The sequence below is a fragment of the Cariama cristata genome, unplaced genomic scaffold, assembly GCF_000690535.1.
Source record: "Cariama cristata isolate BGI_N322 unplaced genomic scaffold, ASM69053v1 Scaffold30506, whole genome shotgun sequence".
NCBI lineage: Eukaryota > Metazoa > Chordata > Aves > Cariamiformes > Cariamidae > Cariama > Cariama cristata.
In genome coordinates, this window is record NW_009624288.1 from 1,807 (window position 1) to 13,897 (window position 12,091).

At 37.0% G+C, this 12,091-nt stretch overlaps 1 protein-coding gene across 1 annotated transcript; it reads right to left on the minus strand.

Annotated features, from left to right (window-relative positions):
• Positions 1–4,127: 4,127 nt before the first annotated feature.
• Positions 4,128–11,514, minus strand: RLF (rearranged L-myc fusion; the record flags this gene model as incomplete). Its single annotated transcript, XM_009703121.1, has 2 exons — positions 4,128–8,870; positions 11,373–11,514. Coding segments are annotated over 2 exons (4,885 nt in total), but the record flags the coding sequence as incomplete, so codon positions are not given.
• Between the last annotated feature and the right edge of the window lie 577 nt (positions 11,515–12,091).

Sequence of the window (12,091 nt, forward strand, 5' to 3'; positions counted from 1 at the left end):
ACGCGTCTAAAGATGCTCATGTACGACCACTGAGGAAAACCCACTCACCCCTTTCTAAATACGATACTTGGACTGAAGAACATGACAGGGCCTGTCTCCATACCTGACAGACAGAAACGTCTGTCTCTATCTTGACCTGCATTATATTCAAGCCTATGGAAATAGTAGTAATTTAACAGCAGCAGCCTACTCAACAGGATCTATAAAATACTTCAGAGATGTAATTTGTAAAAGCTTGCCCTGTGCATAGTGGTGGTAATTTACACACAGGCAGGAACTCTTATTTGGTAAGAGCAGAATACCTTTGAGGAATTAAAAGTTTCACACAACCATTCTGTGGGATTACAGAACTGCAATTGTCACAAAATGCATGCTTAATATGCAAATTTGTTTATACAACAAGTGGCAGGATTAATTTTTTTAATAGGAAAGCTGAACACGGAAGAACTTTAATACACAGCAGGATTGTAAAGAGGTAATTTTGTATGATTTTGTAGTGTACTTTGGTGGCAAGTTTGCAACAGAGCTTATATGAACAGTATACAAGAAACACAAACTCACTCAAAGTCATAGTTTTAAAATGATCCATAATTTGGAAGTTTGACACAAGGAAACAGGAAGCAATGCTCCAAAGGGAGTGTCAAGGCTGCATCACTGTGTATTTTACTTTGTTGGTTAGTCACACAAGGACACGTGATAACGCCAACCAACCTGCATTCTGAACTGCTGCTTTTGACAGTGAATTGCAAGGGAACGGATTCCTACGTTCATGTCAGAACAGGTAGACAGACGCACTGTGAGTTACACTGGAGAAGACAAACATTTGCCATAAGACTTCACGCATGTGGCAATTTATCCAGCAGCCTTAGACAAACTCTTGTAAATTTTTATCTTTTACACAGAAAAGCTTCACCCATGCCAGGCAGAAACTCTTTTGTTCCTTATTTCTGGACAACTTCTGTGGTCTCAGAAAGTTTTTGGTTATAAAAAGAATTCACAAATTCCATGAGGTTGTTCACTGGCAATCTGTGATCATAGCTTCCTATTGAGCAGAAAGTTATCAGTGCCGACTTCAAGAAGCAATAATAGAAAAGAAAGAAAACAACTTGAAGAATATTTAAGTACGAACTTGACTATTGGTCAAGTGCAAAAAGAAAGGAAACTGTGATCAGGGAGTTAAAGTGAAATCTTATCCAGCTTCAGGTTACAATATGTGCAAAATACAGTACGGGCCATACGCAGAGCAGCTCAGATCTGCAACTGGAGCTGTACCATTTGTGGCATTTCTAAACCCAGTAATGTCTCTATTCTCCAAGAACAAGTATTCATTAGAGGAAGGTCTAGTGAGTGACGTATGAATGAAGTCTAAAAGAATAAATGCAAGCTTCTCTGAAAAGTTTTCTTGTGTATATAGGTAAAAACATCACACTGAACTGTTACCCCAGTTAAATGAATTTCCACCTGTCAGCTAAGCAACTGTCAACTAACTCAATGAAAATGGAAAGCAAAGACTCTGTGTTAAAATGCCTTCAGGTTTGCAAAGACGTTGTATCTATTCCAAAACTACTATTAAAAAAACCCCCAAAACTGTAAGATTACATTATTTGCAATATACTACCTTAAATATCCCATTTACCAAAAGCTGCATCTACATCATAAAACAGCATTGTGGAAATAAACCCATTTTTAATTTTTAAATTTTCTTCTGGTTTCTGGCTTGTGTAAACACGTAAGAGTATTATCTTTCAAATTTCTTATGAAAACTGAGTTGTCCTCAGGTCACTCAAGACAACTCCCGGTCCTTGCAGAGAGTAGATTTCCACCAGTGTGTGCTCATGGATGGAAGTGGCAGTCAGCATCAGACATGATGCAACTGTCTCAGGAACATACAATTTTGTTACCTTCAAAGAGGACTCAGCTAGCCTAAGGAGTCATCACAAAATTGCCTCCTAGCTTTTGTGTCCGCAGATACTCGCTTTGGTGGAATCTATTTCTCTTTGCTATTCCCCATGTAGAAAGTTCTTTACTGGTCTCTTGTGACTCAGCTAATTTATGCCCACATCAAATATCAGTCTTCATTTAATCATTTGCATTTTCCTGACTGTACTCACAGCATTTTAAGTTGCAGGAACAATCAATGACATCAAAACTACTTTTTAAAAGATTTCGTACATTTTTAGGGCTACATAAAGCAAAACCTTGCACACTGCCTTTGTCTTACCGCTTCTTCGGTCTGTGGCATGTATACATGTTTTCCATCTCATTTCATTCCTGCATTCTCATCTAATTTCTCTCATTCAAAGTAAGTATTTTAAATTTTAATACTGTCATATTTGAAGCTCTGGTTATCTAATGGAAATAAATCTGCTTGATCTGAAACTGAAGACTCAAAACCTCAATGAATTTACTATTCATGCTGACCACTTTTCTTCCTCTCGGCATTGAAGCAGACAGATTGCTTTGTGGGATACTCAAAAAACCCCAGTAATATACTGGTATCCCTCTAGACACGATACCTGAAGCAGTCATCACACATTTATTAAGCTTGCAGTTAATCTCTTTTCCTGTTTTGAGATCCTGAAGATTCAAGTATGTTTGAACATGATGCAAACTCAACATTAAAAAAAAAAAGTATACCTTTTAAGAGAGACAAAAATTACTTTGGAACACACTTTAGTTATTTCAGGTATCTGACCCTGTTGCAGTATTTAACCTTTTGAGCCCAACTTACTTCCATTTTTAAAACCTAGTAAGAAGATTCATGCACCATATTCCATTCATTACAAGCTTATAGTTTAGAGAAAGCAAATGACAGGAAAATATATGCAATAAACTACACTTCTCCTGCTTGGTGTATGACTTTTAATCTAACTTTTATTTTAAGAATGCCCAAATAACTTTTTAAGTACAGTATGAAGATGCCATTTCTGCCTAGTTTTGGTCCTAACACAGTTTTCCAGACAGTCTTTTAAGATAGCCTTCTTCATTCCTGCATGCAGTCAATATTCATGGTCTCTTTTAAACATTCCCAAAGTTTTCTCCATTTCCTTTCCAGTGCTACTTTTTGGAACACAGTATAAAACCCCAAACACCCCAAGAAAAACCCAAGCCCTCAATCAATAAGCAGCTGTGATTGCTGCTTGCTCATTAGCATCCTCAGGGAGACTGGGAAATACCACTCACAGGGGAAAGTGATTCCAGGCCTCATGATGTAATCAGAAGTACAGCAAGAAACGAGACACAGAAGAACAAGAAACATATCTTAAAATATTAGATTACTCTTCTGGTGAATCTTCCATCTAGGTTTTATTCATTATCGAAAAAGCTAACCGGAGAACCCAAAATGTGCACTGATATTTTCATGTCACACAATTCTCTTGAAAGTCTGGCAATGCCCTTCAAACACTTATGTTGTACCATACACCCTCAGAAGCATCTTTTTCCTTTAAAGGGAAAGGTAACTGGGACTTTCTTATCTCTAAGTGGCAAGTGCTTTCTGTCTGTACTAATTATAATTCTTTCAAGTCTGAAAAAAGCACAGAGAATATTATAAAATAAAATGTAATACTTTACTTTTCTGTATCTATACTGTTTCAGTCTGATAAATTATCTACAAATGCATAAAACTTAAGCAACGTTATCCAATGCACTCAGAATGGTCCCAAATTCAATTACAAGTAAACTACATTAAAGATTTACTGTACAGTAAACAAATGGGTGAAAAACTGTAATTTATTGAAACTCATAACTCAAAAAATATAAGATGCTGTAGTGTACAATATGTTACACAAAGCACCCTAGGGTGCACATTCAAGTCAAGTAATAACTCCATCGCCCCCCAAACCCTGGTACCCTAGTACTTGTTCCATATACAATCATGCACATTTACTCTTCAAGAGGAAGCCCCCAGTATTCTGATGTGTTAAATAGCACCAAAATCAGCATAGTTCATTGAAAAAAATGGGGAGCTAAATTAACTTGGCCAATACTTTTGACAGATATTATACATTCATGGAATTAAACAGTCTAAACTAACCTAAACAGTGTGTACTGTAACAATTACTGTTCTAATTTGAAGTTCTCCCCATGTAGCAGTAGTGGAGGCAATCTGCTCTAAGCAAAACTACTTACGTACTTCCTACACAAAGCTCATCTGCCTTTTTCGTTGGAAATAAGTCTATGAGGGATGTGGAAAACTTGGATCTTTCAAGAACAACTACTGGTCTTAAATAATGAAGCTGTTTTAAGGCAAGGTCTCCACAGTCCGTTAGTGCCTTGTCCAAGATTGCCCTCAAATTTTCTAAAGAAGGGGCAGATGATGATTCTGACAACAAGGGCTGGATTTCTGTTAGCTGCCCATGATTATTTTGGGTTATGATTACATTTTTGTCATTTACAAAGTTGTTTACTGGTGTATCCCCTTGATTGTCTCCCTCTTTTTGCAAGGTTTTATCTCCTGGCAACTGCTCGGGAGACTCCCATTCTACTACCTCATCGAAATCATCATCATCATCATCTTTTCCCTCACTTTCCTGAATAAATTTTAAAAATGAAGACTCAAATCCCATTGGTTTATAGGTCTTTAAATCAAATGGTTTGGACACTGGAGGCTTCTGAAATTTGTCTTTTGTAGCACAAAGTACATTTCTTTTTGCATTTTGATTAACTGCACTATGTTTACATCCTTCTGGGTCTTTCTCTCTTGGCAACTCTAACTGTAAACTGGATAAATAAGAGCTATTTTCTCTTTCACTATTTTCAGAAAAATCTTCAGTTTCACACGTAACTGTCTCCCTGACGTTATGCTCTTCAGAACAGGTATTCTTTGAACTGTGGTTATATTTTAAAGTGCCTGAATACATAAAGGCACTGGCATCAAAACTCATACTACTTGATGGACATCTTTTTTGGTCTTCATTGCTTACATCTTGAGGATCACAGTCAGTACTTGGAACAAGAGGTTTTTCGTTTTCCTGCACACACTCAGGATTAGCTGATTTATCGTCTTTAACTTCTACAGCTTTTTTATCAGAGTCTAAAGCTGTTTCTGAGCAGGACTGTTTTTCAATCATTATGCCACATTTAACACAAACAACAAGTTTCTGAATCCGTTGCTCTATATACATATTGGTCATCTGATGTGTGCGCTTATAGTGCCTCACTATACTGCTTTCCAATTTGACAACAGACAAACATCCCTGAACCATGCAAGGGTACTGGGTCTGGTTAGACTTCTCTTTGCACATTTGTAGGGCTTCCTCTTTTGTTTTGAAATTAATCAAATGTTTTTCTCTACTTCTGCTAATTCTTTTCGGTTTTTCTTTCAACTGCTTCCCATTCTGCTTGCTTATGTCAAAACTGTCTTTCAAATAACTTTGTCCATTTTTATCTTTATCTTGATTATCTTCCTCCTCTTTCTGATTTCCAAAGAGACTATCATAATATTCACTATGCCGGAAATATACATGTTGAGAGTAGTGACTGTAATTTGTGAAAATTCGATCACAGCCATTAAGGTCACAATGGATTTCATAATCTTTGTTTAATTTTTCTTCATTGGCATGTTCTTCTATTAGGTGCTGTTTAAGCTTATTAAAGGTACAAAATACAGCAGGGCACTGGGCTTGGTTACAAGCAAATCTTGCAGATTCAGCTTCAGAAAGCAGTTTTTGATCATCTAAGTGTTCATTGTGGAAGTCACTACAATGCTTTGTAAGAGCTTTAGAACATAAAAACCGCTTACCACACTCTTTGTATTTGCATGCAAATATTTTTTTACATTTGACAAGTTCTCTTTTTGTTCTTGCTTTGTCTTTTTCTAAGCAGAGCTGTTCCTTGTTATACTGGTGAACAGTTCTATAATGGCGAATCAAACCTTTCTGGTTGGTAAATGCCGAGTTGCAACTTTTATGTATACAATGAAATGGTTTGTGGTACTTATGCAATATATAACATAAGTTTCCTTTAGCAACGGTTCTTTTGCTTCCTCTTCCCTGTCTTGCTTCCAGTTCTTCCCTATGACTGTCCAGAGAAGCTATGTTAGATGTTTTTCTTGTTACATTATTGTCTGTCTCTTCACTGGATTCCAAATCTGTCTCAGAACTACAGTCTTCCTTTTTAGCATGACACAGCTGTTCAGAGCGATCTGAATGTTCAATGAATTCAACACTGGTTGCACAAACAGGTGTTGGAACAGTGCTGTTTTTATGCATGTCATCTGTACATAAACCTACATGATCAAATTTTTCATTAGGACATACCTTGTGAGCTACCCTCTCACAGCCAATTTGATGTTTGTTTCTATAGTGAATTCTAAGGTGTGTTTTTCTTGTAAATGATCTTTGGCAAATATGACACTTAAATGGTGAGTACCGATGCTGGAACATATTTAACTGAAGAACCATTTCCTTTGAATAGTTATGCTTTTTAACATAATGCATTAAGAGAGCTTCTCTGGTCACAAACTCACATGTACATCCTTGACATTCACAGAAAAATGGTTTAGCTGCCAGTTGAGTAAGGTATTGGCTGGGTAAGTTATCTTCTTGCTCTTGAAGCTGAAATTTTGAGGTAGTTTCATCTACTGACTCAGGGCACTTGGCATCCCTAGATGAACAGGACTGTAAAGAGCCCCAAAAAGGCTTGTATCTTGAAGAATTCTGAATGTTAGAATTTTTTAAACTTAGATGTTTCAAGCCTAACATTAGTTCCAACATGTTAGCTTCAATATTTGCTTCTTTAGAACTGTCATAAAAAGATGTTTCTGGGGAAGAAGGACAAGTTTCTTCCTTCAGGCCATTGCTTCCTTTAGCATCTATAGAACAATACAAGCTTTCTGGAGAGTCAGCATTTATATCTGAATGATGACCCAACTCTGTACTAATGTCTGTAGGAGATTTACTGTCCTGAGCATCACTCAAAAGATCGAGAAAGTCTTTAGTTTTCATATCTGTATTTTTTCTACCTTTAAGGTTATATGGATGGGCCCTGCGAAGGTGTTTTTGCATACTTCTGGAATTTTTGTGTGTGGAACAGCAGCCTTCAAAACCACAGGAAAGCTTTTTTTCATCAAAGCAAACTGCCACATTGGAACACTGTTGTTTCACATCTGCTGGATGGAAGACTCCTTTCTGGGACATGAGAAAACCTGGAACTGATTGATTGTAAGCCATTGTTTCAATCAGTAGAGGAGACACCTGGCCTTGGTTTACTGCAGCATCTGTGCTGTGGTCCCCACAATGAAGACTGCAATTACTTTCACTGTCTAGATCTTCACTGTCAGAGAGAGCTTCTTCCTTAATCTGCGGAATTTCCTGAGAGCCTGAGGGATCCAAGTTATCATTCAAACTGGAATTTTCAGATTGTTCAAGCAGCTGAGACTCTGGAAGATAACTGCATTTGTCTTTTGAAACTGACTCTTCAAGTTTCAGTGTTTGCTTCACTTCCCCATTTGACACTTCAATATTATGCACTGCAAGGTGATTCTGAAATTCAGTTTTTGAATAATAAAATTTTTTGCAACCAAAGAAGTTGCAGGTGTATGATGCATCTCTGAAGTGCTGTGCCTCATGATGGTAAAGTTGCCCTAAGTCACTGAAAACAATATTGCAGCCATTTAGCTCACATTTATAACGAAGATCATCATGTGTTTGCTTGTGATTGAGAAGTTCATTAACTGACCCAAATCTAGCATAACAATCCATTGACACACACATATACGGTTGAGGTCCACAGTGCACACGTTCATGCTCCCGCAAATGAAAGGATGTCATGAAGTGCCGGCGACAGAAAGCACACTTCTCTCTCCTGTTTTTCATATCCAAGTAGTGTTTTGCATTCTCATCATTGTTTTGATGTTCAGCTTTCAGATGTACACTTAAGTATTTAAACTGTTTAAATACTCTAGAACAATCAGTTCCGGGACATGGATAGATGTCTCTGTCTTGTAGCTGGCAATTTTCCAGTTGGCTAAATGTGACATATTCGTGTGTGTCATTTTCAAAGTTTTCGGGTAGCTGTGGCTGATGTGACTTTTCCTGAAATGCTGGAGTCAGGCTACTGGAAGCTGTTGTCTTTTGTGGTGATCTCTCTTTTTTCAGTATTATTTTCTTTTTAGGTCTGTGTGTTCTACTAGGTGGCATTTTAACATGTTCCATTACATGTGGTACAAAAAATTCCTTTCGCTTGAACTTTTTTGTACACACTGGACACGTATAAACACCATCTTCCATATGCATCTTAGAATGATGCAGTATTCTAGCCTCTATACACTCCCTTTTGCAGAGCACACAAAAAAATTTGTATTGAAGCCATCTCTGGTATCTTTCTGAAGAACCAATTGGTTTTTTTACTCTTGCTTTTTCCTTAGGGTGGTTCATTGTGTCTTTTCCATCATAATATTTATGTTCTTTTGACTCATCATAGTCACTAAAGAAAGTTTCTAACATGTCGGTTTCATTAATTGACATATTACAACTTGCATCATCCTCTGAATCAGAAGCTACTTTCCCTAACAGTTTAAGGCAGTGTCGCTTCAAAGTCTTCCAGTCCCAAAATTCAGGATCGAACGGCCAATATGCTTTTAGAGCTAACAGCAGCTCACAACGGAGTGAATTTGGAACCAGTGCATTTTCTTCATCAAATTTTTGATCTGGTTGCATATAGAGCTCTTCCAACACATTAAATCCACTCAAAGTTGGCTCAAGTAAAAATTCTGTCAGCTGACAAGCTCTTCTAACTTCAAGGTCTTCTGGTAAAAGGCATGCAATTGTTTTACATACTGATGTCTTCATTTCATCGCTTCCATTTGATCTGATCTGAAGGGCTCTCACACATAACAAAACAGACACAGCCAGTCCTGCTTCTTCTGCCTATTAAAAAAAAAAAACAAACAAAAACAAACACCAAAACAGATGTCAAACAGCCACAAAACAAATGTCACTCTTCTTTGGTAAGTACATTCTCTCTAGAACTGTTCTATGAAAAAAATGTGCAATGAGAGCATCCAATAAACTAGAGCCCATTCAGAATGTAGTTAGGCTTCTGAGTGTTAGGTGCCCAAGTCACTGATCATACACTAAAAAGCTGTGGTTTATTTTCAAGCGAGTGGAGCCACTTCACATTTAGTGCACTCTGCGAAGGAGTCACATAAACTAGTTTAGGCATTAGATGTTGCAAAATATCTTTCTAACTCTTCTCTCTCTTCATTGAGTGACTCTCAACTATAACTAAGTCAGATGTCTAAAAGAAAATGGTATAAATCTTCCATATACGTTCTTCCTGCAGCATCCACACAGGATATTAATTCAGAACACGTGGTACTGTGTAATAAGGAAATTAATGTAAATTCACACCCTGAAACAAAATAACCTTCAAGAGCATAAGCAGTACAGTAGCAGAAATGATTCCTGAAGAAGGTAACTGGCATTGCACTTCCAAACATTTTCTGAGGAGCCTATGCAACTTTGAGGTGCTGCTCAATAGTATCAGGAAGGTACGTACAAATATTATTCACATGCAAATTTTAAAAAAATCATATATTCTAAATTCTATCTGGACAAAATTGAAAATTACCTTATTCCAAAAGTATAGTTTTCAGCATAAAGAATCTGAATGCATGGAGTAACTATTTAGCCATTATTAGTAAAGATAAGTAACAGTTAAGATATTTATGAACAGTGTACAGAGACGACATGTGGCTAACACAACCACATCCACACCAGCTCAGATGGTAAAGATCCAAAAGAACTAAGAACAAGTTAAAAGAATTAGCAAGCTCTTACGCTCACTGTGCGCTGCCTATTGGAAGTCATGCAATACTTCTTTAATTCAATAACAGTCTTAATTTGATAGACAGCAATCAAAAAAAAGCTATTTCCCCAGGAGAAGAAATTTTAATATAGTTTAGCAGGAAACACAGAAAGAACCAGTATATAGTTCACAATGTATTATGCTTTACATATAAAGTGCATATTCATGCACATTTTAAGAGTAGAAATAGGCCAACCTTAGAGAAACTAGGAGTAAACATTTCGCTATGCAATCACTACCTGAATTCATCTTTGTCAAATTAGAGTTCTAGACTCTCCTCTACGATCTGCCAAAAGGACCCATGTAACCTTTCTGATCTCTACTTTGACTCTAAAACCAGGCTCTGATACTTGTTGCTCTCTTATCAAATCACACTTGAGTTGGTTCACAGGATTAACTCTAGTCAGTGAAAGAGACTCTCACGTAAACCTGAAGCTGGAGAGAAATTTAACTGAAAAAAGGAACCTTGTCTGTTTTATCTATAAACCATTTGATGCCTTAACTCTGAATTAACTCATGTCCATATAAGAAAGCAAAAAGATGAGCAAATCTGGGAGGGTACTGTTAATTGAAACATTCATAAAACTGAACTTCATGCAGCAAATTCTACTCTACATATGCAGAACTATGCTGTTTTTCAGGAAGAAATACCTGAAATCTTTTGGAAACAGTGACATTCCTAAGGGAAGATCCCATATCTAATTTAAGGTCCATGATCTGTATAATACTGTTACTAAAACAGTTAAAATCATGTTAAAATCATCAGCTAGCTTATTTTTCCTCCATTTAAGCATGCCTGATTCATTTTCATTCATAATTGCCCTCCACAAATCTACTCTCACAGTGACCAGACACAGGAAATTTCAGACTAACCAACTCCAAGAGTCAAAGTAGCCATCAAAGGAAGACAGAAACATCCTATTGAGTAACTACCCAGATTAACCACAGCCTCCCCTTCTGCTCTGCTTACAAAGAGCATTCTGTATCTGCCTCCTGGGTAGGTGGATCAATTAAAGTCTTTCCATTACTCCTCAAACAGAGATTACGAGTTTATAAAAATTGCTGTTAAGAATCTCTTGAACCTTTCTGCAACTTTCTAAAGGCAGGCATCAGAATAAAAGGTAGAAGTCCAGATGTGATCGTATCACATATTTTGAGGAAAAAGTATTTTCTCAGAATACAAAAATATGGGACATTTCAGCCAAGTCTCCATCTCTTAGGGATGCTGCAGAAAATTGTTGCTGTGTCTCACTTTTAAACAGGCATCCGATCAAAACACAGCTATGCTCTGTTTATAAAATACTGTCATACTGTATTTTCAGAGTAACAAACAAACCATTCCACATTGTTTAAAAGTCACTTCAATGTGTCAAGGTGACACAAAACTACAATTGCAGGCATTTTTCAGAGATTTTTATTACTAAGTTATTAGGCACTTAATCAGAAAGTATGAATAATGAAATAAGCTATATTTCACATCAGTTTAGTAGAACTATTAAGAAAACAAAAAAATCACGTAAACAGTTCTGGCTGTGCCCAAAGACTCTGGGCTGCTTACTTACTTCAGATTGTATGACTCTTATCAAGAAAAATAAATGCTGTAGTGTCTTGGCAATGATGCCAAACTGACGACATCTCTCCAAAAAGGAATCTAAAGAAGGATCTACTCTTCTCTGCAGTTTGCTCCAGAAAAGCGTCAGTTCCCTGCAAACAGTTGAAAGCAGAATGTAAAGAACATTGCAGATATACACAATTTGTCCAGAATCTACACGTTAGTTCAGAGTTGACGACACAACAATTTAAGTGTTATTAAAAACCAGCACACACTTCAATTAGGTCTCCATCTCCAAGACATGCTGAAGAGAACTCTTACTGTGCCTTACTCCTAAACAAGCATCAGATCAAAAATATCTCCTGTTATTTAATGGGGAAAGACAATGGCAATGGCATTCATCTCACTTAATGCAGGCATCTATAGCTGATAGACCTCCTTTCTAGAAAAGGAAAAAAACCCCACAATTGCAGAGCCTTAATTTTTCACATAGAAATTTAAAATAGGTAAGATGTATCATAATGTAAATAAGCCACTTCTATCCAACCTGGCAACTAGCTTAGATGTTGACAACTGCATTCAAATGATGTAACTGCCACTCAGTGCTTTAAAAGATACCTCTAACAGAACACACTTTGTAAAGTGTTACATAAGGGATGCGTAAGCTGAGGGCTTTGTCTACTATCTTTGAGCAGTTACGTGCTTTACTACTCATACCATTTGAGCACA